The sequence below is a fragment of the Haliotis rufescens genome, unplaced genomic scaffold, assembly GCF_023055435.1.
Source record: "Haliotis rufescens isolate VD_foot unplaced genomic scaffold, xgHalRufe1.0.p SCAF_4, whole genome shotgun sequence".
NCBI lineage: Eukaryota > Metazoa > Mollusca > Gastropoda > Lepetellida > Haliotidae > Haliotis > Haliotis rufescens.
In genome coordinates this window covers 30260295-30278537 of record NW_025964112.1, presented here as the reverse complement: position 1 = coordinate 30278537, position 18243 = coordinate 30260295, and the positions used below count along the sequence as shown (strand labels likewise).

The following is an 18243-nucleotide window of genomic DNA, read 5'->3' as shown; positions in this document are numbered from 1 at the left end:
AAATTGGATCAGTTGCACGGCGTTGGCCTCCTTTGAGTTCACCGGGCAGGTATAAATATCTTATGCTTACTCTATCGGGAAGTTTTTGATCTTTGCCTCTCCATGTACTGAAGTTTCGGAAATCTTCCCAATTAATCTTGTTACTTCATTATTCAGCGCTGATACAACAGCTGATAATCGTGACACCCATTCCGTTGATCTTAATCGATCTGATTTCATTTCAATCCCATACTGATATCCAAACAAACATGCTGCTAATGTCCGGTTAAATCTTTCAACAATAGCTTGGCTACAGTGGGCCTCTTTTTTCGCCACGCCTGATTGCGACATCGTGCTTTGTTAATAGTTTAGTTACTGATCCCATAAACTCGCGACCAGGATCTACTTGAAACAACTTATGGCCATTTTAATGGTCCACGTTTATATATGAGGCCTAGTGCATTAGCTACTTCTGTTGAATCTTTGGAGGTTAATGGTTCAGTCTCCTTGTACCAACAAGCTACATCTACTATGGTAAAAGCATATTTATATGTTTTGCGTCCTACCTTATCATGAGGAAGAAACAAGAGGTCAGCCTTGGGAACTTCATTAGTTGTGAAAATATCAAATATTTTTCCTTGACATATAATGCGGGGCCAGTAAGTATATTTGCCATATTGCTTGGTTCTTTAACCAATCCTTGGCAACATCTTTAGATATCTTAGCCGCTGCAGCTAGTTTTTGTATTGCCAATATACTTTTCCAAAATCCTTGCTGGCTATAGTAAATTTGTTCCATTATTAATTAATATTGAGGTTTCTTTAATACAATCATGACGATCTTTGGACGCATTATTTGCATAAAAATGACCTCTGTAGTTGCATTGTTGTGGTATGAATTCGTCTAGGTGGCAGTGCGGCAGAACCCCCATTCCCTATACTACTTGCGGAAAGCACAAGTTTTCCGTGAAGACCTTGTAAATAATTTGGACATGGGAGTTTCTGATAGTTAGTTAGACATTTCAGTTTGGACAGTGTAAGACGTGACTCTCACACAAGAGTACAACTTACATTATAGTGTCATTACAGGGCGTTATTCAGAATATTAGACATATAATGGTGCAATGACAGGGTAATGTTATATTGTACAATGTCTGAATGTCTGTAATCATCGTGCAACGTGCACGTGTCAAAAGTGTGATGGAACAGCAGTGCATACTATAAAAAGTTGTGGTTAATAAACGGTCAGAATTTTCACTGTTGTTTTTTGTTTCGTTCGTTATTTTAGATATTTCTTAATATCACAACACATTCCTAATGATGTATCGAAAGTATGCCAATTCATGCTATATTGAAGAACACTGTCAATAGGGAAATATTGTTTTCAGATACCATTGACAGTGTAGATATCACAAGTAGGTCGTGAACCTATCTTTCAGATTCCCCTTGTCTAGGAGGTGGTGGAACCCTCACTTGGATATTCTCCGACTCTACATATCTCCGAAGTCCATAACAGTCAAGTAGTTCTGTGTCCGGAACTCCATAGTTGCCGATGATTGGGTAGGTAAGTGTTAGAATCTGACCTCTGTAACTTGGATCAGTCAGTGCTTCGGGATATCTGAATCAACATATCGACAAGTAGCATTTAGAAGATTTCAGTGTCAAAGAAGACAGGATTAAAAGTATTTCAACTTCGTTATTTGTTCAGTTCAGGTGCGTTTTCAATCAAATGGTTAAAATATACTAGCGCCTGTACCATAAACTGGCATTCAAACAATATCGGCCACAAGTCAATCCTGTCTTCATTGAATAACCATAGACACAATAGACTTATAATTTAAAACAGTGTATTGTGCCAACGTTCCTGGTGGTAAGGTTGTTGCAATAACATGGGGAAAACAAATAATCTTAAATGTTAAAATCAAGCAACGTTTGGTACCTCTGTTACAAGATGTTTGCTTCATAAATCAATCAGTGGCGGTTCAACCGAATGGTCTTGTTCAACTATTGCATTCAACTATCAACGTCATTGGGGTTTTGTGTTATTACCTGCATGCCATGTCACTCACTGATTCATGCATACATCTACTTGGACTGTCGTGGTCGCAAATTTTAAAATCGAATCGCAAATTTGTGGCTAAATTTCAATAACACCATTTAATCGATAGACAAATAATTTCACCTTCATATATACAGTTGTTTTGGAATATATCTGCAATTACATGTGTTACTTATAATATGATTTAAAATCAAAATCAGATAGTCTTTTGGCGCCAAATTAATAAAACTGATGTTGGAGTCTTCTTAAGAAACGCAGCAACGACAAATTTCTCGCGATCGGTTGCTAGAAACGTAGTCTGTCAGCAACTGTTCACTGTCCAAGTACAACTGAAGTACAACTGAAGCACAACTGAATAAGAAATAAAAGCGTAAAACCATTTCGATAATTAAAGACTTATCTGCTAAAAGCAGAGCCCGTTGTACAATTCCGAGCCCGTTGTACAATTCCGATTATATCATGAGCATGTGTTCACTATCAATTAGAATATATTACCTGATGTTCGCGAAAAAGTGATTACATCCTGCCCCACCGGTGCTACCAACGTAGGAGATTCGCAGTTGGCTCCAGGAATCCCAGGGCCCCACCTCTCAAGTTGGGTATGATACCAACATCATGATGTGTTACAATGACTGTCCAAAACTGTTTTATACGACAAGGTCATTTGCGGCAGAGGTGTACAAAATCATCCTCTACAACAGCATCGGTACCAGAATTATGAAGGATATCTTATCAGACATTGCGGAACCGCATTCGCGAGATAGGCCACAGAGCCAGGCGGTCTGTCAGAGGTGTTGCTTTGACGCAACAACATTGTCAACTGCAACGCCAGTAGTGTCATAACACCAGAATATTCAATATGGACAAACAAGCGATGGGGAACTGTTTGGTCCATCTAGGAGTTAAGGTTTATGGAAGAGCTATTATGTATCGATGTTGTTATGGACGTCATGTCGCCAACTGCATACGGGGATCGGAGGGTAGACAAATTTGAAGGTAGCAGAGTAATGATGCGGGCGAAAAAACTCCATAGGTGTCGGAACAAACTGGGTGCATGTGCAAGACAACTTCACAACCCAGGCCATTATTGAGATACCATACAGCACCTCGTTGTTCACATTATACACCATCCTAACGTCATCACGAAAATGCCAGACCACATAAAACACGTGTAACAGCAGCATGCCTACGGAACAATGAGTATGTACAGCTCTTCCCGTGGCCCTCAAAATTGACAGATCTGAACCAGAAAGAACACATGGAACGAAATGGATCGCACCTTACTTGTGCACTACAGGCGAGTGTGCGAACATTCCCAAAGGTGTGGTCCGTATTGTCATTACGTCCATGTGTGAAGGAGGTGTCAGGCAATACTTAACGCTAGTAGTGGACGCTAATGGAATATTTAGTTCTCGTGACTTAACGCTAATAGTGGACGCTAATGGAATATTTAGTTCTCGTGACCTTGACCTTTGCCAGTTGTAAATCTTCAGATTGAACACGCGTTTATCGTTGTCCTGTTGCCAGTAACGCATCACTCATCGGGTGCTCAGATAAACAGTGAATGTGTGTCCTTCGTACACCAGAAATCTGGTTATGCGTTTCTTTTGGGGATAACTATGTTTTAAACTAATCTGAAAGATGATCTAGGATTTGTGACTAATCTGTTTCATAACAAAAGACCCATAATCGGTATTAAAACCATGAATACTTGTTGAGATGGTGTAACCAAAAGCTGCAATGGTCATCATGCTTTTAGACGCCTTGAACTTCTTATGATAAATCATATGTAACTACATATGATCTTTTTAATTCACTTATAATGAATCTTGACAGGGTTCTTTTGTTGTGAAGATTCTTTAATAAAAGGAAACCCCTATTTTGTGCAACATCCTCTTCAGCTACAAAGTTGACGTTGCCGTGTACATTTCATTCACAATATGTTTCAGTTGTCTACGTTTTGTGGGTTTTTAGAATCAGATGAAATAATAGAACAAATTATGGTGAGTTTTATAGTGTTGTTATTTTCAATTACGCCTGAGTAGTCGAGATAGTTTTGAAAAATGATTCAGAAATTACAGAGAAAAATATTTTATCTTAGGATGCTTCTTTCGCTTACCCGACGAGTCCAGTGTTGAAAACAACCTCCCCTGATGCAGGGCTCTCATAACCAAATGAGTAACCTTGGAAGCGGCTGCCATTTTGGAGCACTAGATTGGCTTTTTTGGGCTGAAAAGGATGAAGAAGAACTGAATCCTCAGAGTTGACATGTTCGTAGATCCTAGCACAACCTAACAGCGTACCTTGTCCCTTATTGTGGACGGGTTTAAGGGCTAAACATGTTTAAAAGGATCGTATCTAACGTCTAAACTTGTTTATGGTTTAAACGTGGGAAAGACCCGTAACAAACACCCTGTATGAAGATACTTGTACGTTGTAAGTTTTACTGTTTTTGTTTGACAGAAGATATGGTAGATATACATCCAAAGGGCCAGGTGGGTGAATATTCAATTCTTATTTCGTTATTTACAGGGCAAGTAACATAAATTTCTTCTTCTTCAAGTTCCAGACAAGGCAAATCCTTCGAGACTTTTCAATATTTTTTCACTTTTAGTTCACTTAGGCAAAGTCTAAAACATGAGGTTATTGCGGAGATGTTTGAATTTTAAATTTGAAAGATCCCATTCCGGTTCTAGGAGAGATTTGATATCACGATATGTGTCGCATCTTAAACTTTCTGAAAGTATAGCATGTATATCTTGTCGGAACATATCTATAGCACGATTTCGAAATTGTTGTAAGATATATTGATCTCACCAATAGATTGCCAGGTCCCTATTAATCAAATGACATGATAAAAAGGAACATCCATGTGTTCTTCCCAAAATTATCATGATATATATAAGCATATTATAAGCTTTCTTTAACAAACTATGTTCAGGCATACATTGCGCAGGCATCGAGTATAAGATTTTATATATAAAGGAGACCTTCCACAATCAGTTTAAAGAAAATGTTAGGTGATCTGAGTCTTCAATCTTGGGCATTTACATATATTACAGATATCCCCTGCCCGTTTGTCGTGAAAGGATATTGGGATGTATAGTATACATGTTTAAGATTGTATTGAACAGCTAAACGTGTTTAGGTTCTATGCTTGCCAAAGGTCCGTAACACTCCCTTTGACAATATAAACACCGACTGTAGAACACAGACACGTGTCCCAGCTGTTGAACACTCTCCTTGACACATAAACACCGACTGTAGACTACAGACACATATCCCAGCTGTTGAACACTCTGCTTCACACATAAACACCGACTGTAGACTACAGACACGTGTCCCCGACTGTAGACTAAAGACACCTGTCCCAGCTGTTGAACACTCTCCTTGACACATTAACACCGACTGTAGACTACAGATACGTGACACAGGTTTTCACAGGTTTTCATAACCTCACTGACACATAAACATCGACTGTAGATTAGACACGTGTCACAACTGTTGAACACTCTCCTTGACACATAAACAGCGTCTCCTATAGACTACAGACACGTTTCCCTGACTGCAGACTACAGACACCTGTCCCAACTGTTAAACACTCTACTTGACACATAAACACCGACTGTAGACTACAGACAGGTGTCCCAGCTGTTGAACACTCTCCTTGACACATAAACACCGACTATAGAACACAGACACGTGTCCCAGCTGTTCAACACTCTCCTTGACACATAGACACCGATTGTAGACTACAGAAACGTGTCCCAGCTGTTGAACACTCTCCTTGACACATAAACACCGGCTGTAGACTACAGACACGTGTCCCAGCTGTTGAACACTCTCCTTGACACATAAACACCGACCGTAGACTACAGACACGTGTCCCAGCTGTTGAACACTCTCCTTGACACATAAACAACGATTGTAGACTACAGAAACGTGTCCTAGCTGTTGAGCACTATCCTTGACACATAAACACCGACTGTAGACTACAGATACGTGACCCAGGTTTTTATAACCTCACTGACACATAAAAATCGACTGTAGATTAGACACGTGTCACAACTGTTAAACACTCTCCTTGACACTTAAACACTGACTGTAGATCATGGACACGTGTCCCAGCTGTTGAACACTCTCCTTCACACATAAACACCGACTGTAGACTATAGACACGTTTCCCCGACTAGACTACCGACACATTTCCCAGCTGTTGAACACTCTCCTTGACACATAAACACCGACTGTAGACTACAGACACGTGTCCCAGCTGTTGAACACTCTCCTTGACACATAAACACCGACTGTAGACTACAGACACGTGTCCCAGCTGTTGAACACTCTCCTTGACACATAAACACCGACTGTAGACCACAGACACATGTCCCAGCTGTTGAACACTCTCCTTGACACATAAACACCGACTGTAGACTACAGACACGTGTCCCAGCTGTTGAACACTCTCCTTGACACATAAACACCGACTGTAGACCACAGATACGTGTCCCAGCTGTTGAACACTCTCCTTGACACATAAACACCGACTGTAGACCACAGACACGTGTCCCAGCTGTTGAACACTCTCCTTGACACATAAACACTGACTATAGACCATGGACACGTGTCCCAGCTGTTGAACCTTCTCCTTGACACATAAACACCGACTGTAGACTACAGACACATGTCCCAGCTGTTGAACACTCTCCTTGACACATAAACACCGACTGTAGACTAGACACGTGTCCCGGCTGTTGAACACTCTCCTTGACACATAAACACCGACTGTAGACCACAGACACATGTCCCAGGTGTTGAACACTCTCCTTGACACATAAACACCGACTGTAAACTACAGGCACTTGCCCCAGCTTCATATAAACTAATTGACACATAAACACCGACTATAGACTAGACACGTGTCCCTGCTGTTTAACATTCTCCTTGACACATAAACACCGACTGTAGACCACAGACACCGTGTATCATGTGGCATTTGTCACATTTTCCTTGACACTTAACAACTGACTTTAGTCAACATGAACCGCGGATGGCAAATCTTCAAAGAAAGACATGAAACTAACCTTATCTGAAGTATGCGTAGCAAACGTTGATAAAGAGCAGGTCTCCTTCATCGGATAATGAGTGAGTGATGACCGTGAGTGTTTCAAAACACCGAGAACCAGGCGATAAATCACCATCTTCACCTGCAACAGAAATGTGCGTTTTGCAAGAGGTGTTCATAATATTTCCAAAGCGGCTATGTGGTTCCCGGGTAGGGTCAGAGAGCGTTTGAAAGCTGAATCTTTAACTCTGCATGACACCACGTTTGTTTTTGTTTTTCGTCTGTTTACCTGATTGGCACATTTGAGAAACATATTTCAAACATGAATACAGGATTGATAATAACTGTGTGTAATTTCATTGGCGTATGAACCTCCATAGAGCGAGGAACGAACAGTATGAACGTCGAAGCTTGTCTACGAGTTTGGCCCTCATTCTATGAAGGTTCAATGACCTTACTCAAAGTCAGTTCTTATAAGTGTTGTATCACTAGCTATTACCTGGTAGGATGTGTACACAATTCGGTAAGTGTGATCTACTGAACATTGACAGAAGAATAACGACCAACTGTATCGCTGAAAAGAATAGTTCCTCAAGACGAGTGAAAATATGAAAGTGTATATGCTTAAAATGTCCCCCAGTAATACCCGTTACAGTTTGGTTGCAATTGATACGAAAACTATCATCACTAGATGTCCATCTGTTATAACAACCACCCTATGTATTCAAATTGCTGAAAGGAGAATTTCCAAAATGTTGTAAATAAACGTGCGTTGAATTGGTGAATTGACCGATTATTATAAGTGATTACAACAAAATGACAAATAGGTGCTGAAGTCAATTCTTAGGTAACCGCAGAACGATGCTGTTGAAAGTCTCGGCGTGGTGTCCATCGTTTTACTGTGCATTATTTTGTACTGTTTTGTAGGATGTTTCCAAGTGGTCGTAATCAACGGTTGTTCATTTCCCCGGATTGTCCCTGGGAAGGACGAAGTGGTCCGCCTGTGTCTACGTCATTTCTACGTCAGTCTCGTGAAAACCATGTGAACGGCTTCACTCATTGCATCAATCTTGGGACGAGACCTCGGGGCAGTGAGCCAACGATTTACTCCATCTGTCCAAAAACAACCACCGCATCGAAGTGCACAGAATCCACCGCAGAATTGATATCACAGAAACAATCAGCGCATAGATATCACAGAAACATCCACTACATCGATATCACAGAAACATCCACTACATCGATATCAGACAAACAACCAGCGCATCGATATCACAGAAACAACCACTACATCGATATCACAGAAACAACCAGCGCATTGCTATCGCAGAAACAACCACCGCATCTAAATCACAGAAACAACCACTACATCGATATCACAGAAACAACCATAGCATCCATATCACAGAAACAACCACCGCATCGATATCACAGAAACAACCTCTAAATCGATATCACAGAAACAACCACTACATCGATATCACAGCAACAACCACTACATCGATATCACAGAAACAACCATCGCTTCGATATCACAGGAACAACCACCGCATTGATACGGACAGAAACAACCACTACATCATTATGTACAGAAACAACCATCGCATCGATATCACAGAAACATCAACTTCATTTATATAACAGAAAAAAATACCGTATCGATTTCGCAGAAACAACCACTACATCGATATCACAGAAACAACCACTACATCAATATCACAGAAACAACCACCGCATCGATATCACAGAAACAGCCACTACATCAATATGTACAGAAACAACCACTAAATCGATATCACAGAAACAACCAACGCATCGCTATCACAGAAACAACCACCGCATCGATATTACAGAAACAACCACTACATCGATATCACATAAACATCCACTACATCGATATCATAGAAACAACTACCGCATTCATACGTACAGAAACAACCTCTACATCGATATCACAGAAACAACCACCGCATCAATATTACAGGAACAACCTCTACATCGATATCACATAAACAACCACCGCATCAATATTACAGGAACAACCACTACATCGATATCAAAGAAACAACCACCGCATCAATATCACAGAAACAACCATAGCATCGATATTACAGCAACAAACACTACATCGATATCACAGGAACAACCACCACATCGATATCACAGAAACAACCACCGCATCGATATTACAGCAACAACCACTACATCGATATCACAGAAACAACCACTGCATCGATATCACAGGAACAGCCACTACATCGATATCATAGAAACAACTAGCGCATTGAAACGTACAGAAGCAACCACGACATCGATATCACAGAAACAACCACTACATCGATATCACAGAAACATCCACTACATCGATATCACAGAAACATCCACTTCATCGATATCATAGAAACAACCTCTACATCGATATCATAGAAAAAACTACCGCGTTGATACGAACAGAAACAACCTCTACATCAAAATGTACAGAAACAACCACTACATCGATATCGCAGAAACATCCACTACATCGATATCATAGAAACAACCACTGCATCGATATTATAGAAACAACCACTACATCGATATCACAGAAACATCCACTACATCGATATCATAGAAACAACTACGGCATTGATATTACAGAAACAACCACTACATCGATATCTACAGAAACAACCACCGCATCAATATTACAGGAACAACCTCTACATCGATATCACAGAAACAACCACCGCATCAATATTACAGGAACAACCTCTACATCGATATCAAAGGAACAACCACCGCATCAATATTACAGGAACAACCACTACATCGATATCACATAAACAACCACCACATCAATATCGCAGAAACAACCACCGCATCGATATTACAGCAACAACCACTACATCGATATCACAGGAACAACCACTACATGGATATCACAGAAACAACCACCGCATCGATATTACAGCAACATCCACTACAAAGATATCACAGAAACAACCACTGCATCAATATCACAGAAACAACCACCGCATCGATATTACAGCAACAACCACTACATCGATATCACAGGAACAACCACTACATAGATATCACAGAAACAACCACTGCATCTATATCACAGGAACAGCCACTACATCGATATCATAGAAACAACTAGCGCATTGATATGTACAGAAGCAACCACGACATCGATATCACAGAAACAACCACTACATCGATATCACAGAAACATCCACTACATCGATATCACAGAAACATCCACTACATCGATATCATAGAAACAACCATTTCATCGATATCATAGAAACAACTACCGCATTGATACGTACAGAAACAACCTCTACATCGATATGTACAGAAACAACCACTACATCGATATCGCAGAAACATCCACTACATCGATATGTACAGAAACATCCACCGCATCGATATCACAGAAACATCCACTACATACGTACAGAAACAACCTCTACATCGATATCACAGAAACATCCACTACATCAATATCATAGAAACAACTAGCGCATTGATACGTACATAAACAACCACTACATCGATATGTACAGAAACAACCACTACATCGATATCACAGGAACAACCACTACATCGATATCATAGGAACAACTACCGCATTGATATGTACAGAAACAACCACTACATCGATATCACAGAAACATCCACTACATCGATATCATAGGAACTACTGCATTGATATGCACAGAAACAACCACTACATCGATATCACAGAAACATCCACTACATTGATATCATAGAAACAACTAGCGCATTGATACGTACAGAAACAACCTCTACATCGATATGTACAGAAACAACCACTGCATCGATATCACAGGAACAACCACAACATCGATATCATAGGAACAACTACCGCATTGACATACAGAAAAAACCTCTACATCGATATGTACAGAAACAACCACTACATCGATATCACAGAAACATCCACTACATCGATATCATAGAAACAACTACTGCATTGATACGTACAGAAACAACCACTACATCGATATCACAGAAACAACCACTACATCGATATCACAGAAACATCCACTACATCGATATCATAGAAACAACTACTGCATTGATAAGTACAGAAACAACCTCTACATCGATATGTACAGAAACAACCACTACATCGATATCACAGGAACAACCACTACATCGATATCATAGGAACAACTAGCGCATTGATATGTACAGAAACAACCACTACATCGATATCATAGAAACAACTACCGGATTGATACGTACAGAAACAACCACTACGTCGATATGTACAGAAACAGCCAATACGTTGATATCATAGAAACAACTAGCGAATTGATACGTACAGAAACAATCTCTACATCGACATCATAGAAACAACCTCTACATCGATACGTACAGAAACAACCTCTACATTGCTATGTACAGAAACAACCTCTACATTGATACGTACAGACACAACCTCTACATTGATACGTACAGAAACAACCTCTACATCGATACGTACAGACACAACCTCTACATTGCTACGTACAGGAACAACCTCTACATTGCTACGTACAGAAACAACCTCTACATTGAAACGTACAGAAACAACCTCTACATTGATACGTACAGAAACAACCTCTACATTGCTACGTACAGGAACAACCTCTACATTGCTACGTACAGGAACAACCTCTACATTGCTACGTACAGGAACAACCTCTACATTGCTACGTACAGAAACAACCTCTACATTGAAACGTACAGAAACAACCTCTACATTGATACGTACAGAAACAACCTCTACATTGCTACGTACAGGATCAACCTCTACATTGCTACGTACAGAAACAACCTCTACCTTGATACGTACAGAAACAACCTCTACATTGATACGTACAGAAACAACATCTACATTGATACGTACAGAAACAACCTCTACATTGATACGTACAGAAAAAACCTCTACATTGCTATGTACAGAAACAACTTCTACATTGCTACGTATAGGAACAACCTCTACATCGATTCGTACAGAAAAAAATTCTACATCGATACGTACAGAAACAACCTCTACATTGATACGTACAGAAACAAACTCTACATCGATACGTACAGAAACAACCTCTACATTGATACGTACAGAAACAACCTCTACATTGCTACGTACAGAAACAACCTCTACATTGATACGTACAGGTACAACCTCTACATTGATACGTACAGAAACAACCTCTACATTGATACGTACAGACACAACCTCTACATTGCTATGTACAGAAACAAACTCTACATTGATACGTACAAAAACAAACTCTACATTGATACGTACAGAAACAACCTCTACATTGATACGTACAGAAACAACCTCTACATTGATACGTACAGAAACAACCTCTACATCGATACGTACAGAAACAACCTCTACATTGCTACGTACAGGAACAACCTCTACATTGCTACGTACAGGAACAACCTCTACATTGATACGTACAGAAACAACCTCTACATCGATACGTACAGAAACAACCTCTACATTGCTACGTACAGAAACAACCTCTACATTGCTACGTACAGGACCAACCTCTACATTGATACGTACAGAAACAACCTCTACCTTGATACGTACAGAAACAACCTCTACATTGATACGTACAGAAACAACATCTACATTGATACGTACAGAAACAACCTCTACATTGATACGTACAGAAAAAAACCTCTACATTGCTATGTACAGAAACAACCTCTACATTGCTACGTACAGAAACAAACTCTACATCGATACGTACAGAAACAACCTCTACATTGCTACGTACAGAAACAAACTCTACATCGATACGTACAGAAACAACCTCTACATTGCTACGTACAGAAACAAACTCTACATCGATACGTACAGAAACAAACTCTACATCGATACGTACAGAAACAACCTCTACATTGCTACGTACAGAAACAACCTCTACATTGATACGTACAGAAACAACCTCTACATCGATACGTACAGAAACAACCTCTACATTGCTACGTACAGAAACAACCTCTACATTGCTACGTACAGGACCAACCTCTACATTGATACGTACAGAAACAACCTCTACCTTGATACGTACAGAAACAACCTCTACATTGATACGTACAGAAACAACATCTACATTGCTACGTACAGAAACAACCTCTACATTGATACGTACAGGACCAACCTCTACATTGATACGTACAGAAACAACCTCTACCTTGATACGTACAGAAACAACCTCTACATTGATACGTACAGAAACAACCTCTACATTGATACGTACAGAAACAACCTCTACATTGATACGTACAGAAACAACCTCTACATTGCTACGTACAGAAACAACCTCTACATTGCTACGTACAGGACCAACCTCTACATTGATACGTACAGAAACAACCTCTACCTTGATACGTACAGAAACAACCTCTACATTGATACGTACAGAAACAACATCTACATTGATACGTACAGAAACAACCTCTACATTGATACGTACAGAAACAACCTCTACATTGCTACGTACAGGACCAACCTCTACATTGATACGTACAGAAACAACCTCTACCTTGATACGTACAGAAACAACCTCTACATTGCTACGTACAGAAACAAACTCTACATCGATACGTACAGAAACAACCTCTACATTGCTACGTACAGAAACAAACTCTACATCGATACGTACAGAAACAAACTCTACATCGATACGTACAGAAACAACCTCTACATTGCTACGTACAGAAACAACCTCTACATTGATACGTACAGAAACAACCTCTACATCGATACGTACAGAAACAACCTCTACATTGCTACGTACAGAAACAACCTCTACATTGCTACGTACAGGACCAACCTCTACATTGATACGTACAGAAACAACCTCTACCTTGATACGTACAGAAACAACCTCTACATTGATACGTACAGAAACAACATCTACCTTGATACGTACAGAAACAACCTCTACATTGATACGTACAGAAAAAAACCTCTACATTGCTATGTACAGAAACAACCTCTACATTGCTACGTACAGAAACAAACTCTACATCGATTCGTACAGAAAAAAATTCTACATCGATACGTACAGAAACAACCTCTACATTGATACGTACAGAAACAACCTCTACATTGATACGTACAGAAACAACCTCTACATTGATACGTACAGAAACAACCTCTACATTGCTACGTACAGAAACAACCTCTACATTGCTACGTACAGGACCAACCTCTACATTGATACGTACAGAAACAACCTCTACCTTGATACGTACAGAAACAACCTCTACATTGATACGTACAGAAACAACATCTACATTGATACGTACAGAAACAACCTCTACATTGATACGTACAGAAACAACCTCTACATTGCTACGTACAGGACCAACCTCTACATTGATACGTACAGAAACAACCTCTACCTTGATACGTACAGAAACAACCTCTACATTGCTACGTACAGAAACAAACTCTACATCGATACGTACAGAAACAACCTCTACATTGCTACGTACAGAAACAAACTCTACATCGATACGTACAGAAACAAACTCTACATCGATACGTACAGAAACAACCTCTACATTGCTACGTACAGAAACAACCTCTACATTGATACGTACAGAAACAACCTCTACATCGATACGTACAGAAACAACCTCTACATTGCTACGTACAGAAACAACCTCTACATTGCTACGTACAGGACCAACCTCTACATTGATACGTACAGAAACAACCTCTACCTTGATACGTACAGAAACAACCTCTACATTGATACGTACAGAAACAACATCTACCTTGATACGTACAGAAACAACCTCTACATTGATACGTACAGAAAAAACCTCTACATTGCTATGTACAGAAACAACCTCTACATTGCTACGTACAGAAACAAACTCTACATCGATACGTACAGAAACAACCTCTACATTGCTACGTACAGAAACAAACTCTACATCGATTCGTACAGAAAAAAATTCTACATCGATACGTACAGAAACAACCTCTACATTGATACGTACAGAAACAACCTCTACATTGATACGTACAGAAACAACCTCTACATTGATACGTACAGAAACAACCTCTACATTGATACGTACAGACACAACCTCTACATTGCTATGTACAGAAACAAACTCTACATTGATACGTACAGAAACAAACTCTACATTGATACGTACAGAAACAACCTCTACATTGATACGTACAGAAACAACCTCTACATTGATACGTACAGAAACAACCTCTACATCGATACGTACAGAAACAACCTCTACATTGCTACGTACAGGAACAACCTCTACATTGCTACGTACAGACACAACCTCTACATTGATACGTACAGAAACAAACTCGTTGTTTTGCTTCCGTTTTCTTGTTTCTTGTTGCATTAATTTCCTCGCAGATTATCATTGGAAATTGCTCTGCGCTATGACATGCGCTATGAAATGCGCTATGACATGCGCTTTCAATATAAGCCTATTTAGTCGAAGAATTATCTTTGAGATACGAGGAATAATTAAACATAAGATGTTTCAATAACACCAACCGTTCTTGCACGACGTTCGGTGTTGCTTCATACAACGTGTTGCTGTGCTTGTGTCTCCATCCCCGAGTACAAACCGCGAATATCCCATCACGTCACGTCGCGTGATGGTCTGAACAACTCTAATCGCTTGCAGCATACTAATTACATGTTCTGATAACAACAAGTGTTTCCTACATGAGGCCAAGTGCTATGGCGTATTGATAACAGCCATCGTTCTGCGTGTCGCACGTTATCATATTGCTGAGCGTGAATAAAAAATCTGAGTTCTTGTGGCTTCATGACCCGGTTCTTAACAAAGAGGACTTCCAGGGTTCTTAGTCAGAATGAGCAAGGTGAATATCAGTTCTAGAGTGTGTGTTTGTTTCGTTTTAAGCATGTTTTGTTCACAGTATTTAGTGAAATGAATTGAGTACATTGTCCATCGAGCGCATTCTCCATACTATTTACAACATCCAATTACAATATGTACAATAGGCAGAAAGAGGGGATAGAGATGGAGAATAGAATCATTAAGATGTGATGCATGTACGTTATTGGTACGTAGTGCATCTTTTTGTTTGATAGATAAACAACTAAACATTATGAGATGTATACAATCATTTCTACTTACTGACAGAAGCTTTGCCATACAAAACTAACTTGATATCAAACCGAGATCTGGTCACAGCTATATTATTCAAATATATTGTTGACAAATCATTTCGATGGCGAGAATACAAATTGCATTTTTAAAAAGTAATGAAATAAGTTTTCACATTGATCGATCCCCACAGTAACAATTTGAATTCTAAAAATGCCTATTCGGTATAAATCATTATTTAATTGGCTGGTCATACATCTTAGCTCAGTTTTAAATTCCATCTGCCAAATGAAAAGTATTTTGGAGCAATAGAATTTTCTTTCTTAAAAGTTGACCTGAACATTGACAAAGGTTTGGAGTTTCTCTCAAGTCGTGCAATATTATTCCAAGGAAAAATGTTTCATGAGAACATCTGAATGTTGTAACTGAAGTTGAAAGTTATCAGCACTTCGAAGAGAATACGTGTTCTCTTTGATCCAGCACAGCTCGGTATGAGGTTTTTAATATAAGAGTGTGCTATATCATTGTATTCTTCGTAAATATAAAACGACAACGCAAGAAAATAACCAGTATCGTCTACCCAACGAAACAGACTCATCGCCGTGCTTGCACAGATTGACGTGCGTGACTATCAAGCGTGATCTACGCCACCCCGCACATGACCCCCTCTGTGATTTGAGGCAATAATGAAAAAGCGGCACAAAACCATACTCACTTTTATATATGATGGAAGATGGTATCTGTTGACATTTCCACGACATGAACAGATTTACCTTGTTACATGTAACAGAACATAGTGCATTACAAACTACCTCAATATCCTGGTATACAGTATGCGAAAAGGCGTTCTGGTCCCACCACACTGGCTGGAAGTTAATGTCTTGTGCTGTAATGCTACACTGAAATCAAACTGATCTATTCCTGTCGGCAATTTCAAGAACGTCGCCAGTCCAGCATGAAATGAACATGGCAAGTAATTCTCGGGAAATTACTTTACAAGTTCTCCAATTATGGAAATTGATGATCCGATAAGGTTACAAACATTCCTGTCTCTCACTCGCTTATGAGACCGCGGCGAAATATTCGTATCGCAGGTTATATTGAAACTGCAACCAAATTTGTCTCCAGTATAATCATGTTAACGTAAGAACGTTCTGATAAAATTCGCTCCAAAATATTACCACCTTTCTATTTTGGGCCCAGTTACTTGCTTACAATATAGTGCGCGTTTATGTGTCATATATCCATCATATAGAAAGTTATAAACTACGGGCAGGTATCTAAGCGTTATCTAGCTACACAATAAACATCATGGTCGATATTGAAACTACTTATAATTGTCAACATTAGATAAATCCTACTCCTGCACATTACGAACCGGTAATGATGCATACAGCGACATGCATAAGGAGAAAGTTTGTGATTAGCTGTCTTAGTGGCTACTAGTTTAGAATATAATTATGAGAATTTATGGATGTCAACTTCCTTATTATGAGGAACACAATGTTTCGGAGTATATACTTACTACTTCATCAGGTGAATAAATGCTATGAAACAGAGAACATATTTATGTACCTGTAAGAACAACAACAGACATAAGATAACAAAGGTGGAAACTTAACTGGGAAAGCCAACAGCTTATACTTGCTTGTTCTTAAGCCGACTGTGGCACTGGTGTATGAAGGCTGGCAGCTACATCGATAGCAAGGCCAACATGGCAGACCAACAACAGAACGACCCATAGGCAGACGCTCACGTGGCTGGGCTGCATGCGTGATCACGTGGACATTGGGTGGACAACACCAGCAAGTACCGGCGGTACTTAATAAACTAATGTCAGTTTTTGATTGGGACTTTATTCAAAGTCCTAACTATGTTTTCTTAAATATTTGCATGTCATTTGATATCTGACCACTCGAGCTCCGGGAGTATGTGTCTTTCAAAAACACATTATAATGTAAAACTAAAATCAGCTCCAATCCAAAACATGAAGA

The 18243-nt window shown here is 39.6% G+C and overlaps 2 protein-coding genes across 7 annotated transcripts in view; one reads left to right on the top strand and one right to left on the bottom strand.

The window, feature by feature from the left end:
- Nucleotides 1-17986, bottom strand: part of LOC124119867 (carbamoyl-phosphate synthase [ammonia], mitochondrial-like) — a 95622-nt gene extending 77636 nt beyond the window's left edge. For 3 of the 6 annotated variants that reach the window (XR_006858717.2, XR_006858718.2, XM_046482530.2), the window contains exons 1-4: nt 17872-17986; nt 7122-7244; nt 4157-4266; nt 1452-1596 (exon numbers count right to left, since the gene is read on the bottom strand). Coding sequence is in view for 4 of the 6 variants with exons in the window: in XM_046482530.2 (XP_046338486.2) it covers nt 1452-1596; nt 4157-4266; nt 7122-7238 (372 nt within the window). In the remaining 2 variants the exon portion in view is untranslated. Of the gene's footprint in view, nt 1-1451; nt 1597-4156; nt 4267-7121; nt 7245-15669; nt 16944-16964; nt 17839-17871 lie in introns of those variants that run through there. The other 3 variants (XM_046482533.2, XM_046482531.2, XM_046482532.2) reach the window with 3 other exon arrangements.
- LOC124119863 (uncharacterized protein PF3D7_1223600-like) lies at nt 11514-17993 on the top strand. Its single transcript, XM_048381546.1, has 4 exons — nt 11514-12730; nt 12819-14081; nt 14251-15459; nt 17909-17993. The coding sequence occupies exons 1-4, from the start codon at nt 11514-11516 to the stop codon at nt 17991-17993; spliced, it is 3774 nt and encodes a 1257-aa protein (XP_048237503.1).
- Nucleotides 17994-18243: the final 250 nt, after the last annotated feature.

Bases quoted from the DNA above. Each gene is read 5' to 3' on its own strand.
- LOC124119863 (XM_048381546.1), top strand. From the start codon at position 11,514: ATGTACAGAAACAACCTCTACATTGATACGTACAGACACAACCTCTAC. The intron at 12,731-12,818 runs GTACAGAAACAA...TGCTATGTACAG, and splicing joins AACAACCTCTACATTGATAC to AAACAACCTCTACATTGCTA. The intron at 15,460-17,908 runs GTACAGAAACAA...CTTGTTCTTAAG, and splicing joins CACAACCTCTACATTGATAC to CCGACTGTGGCACTGGTGTA.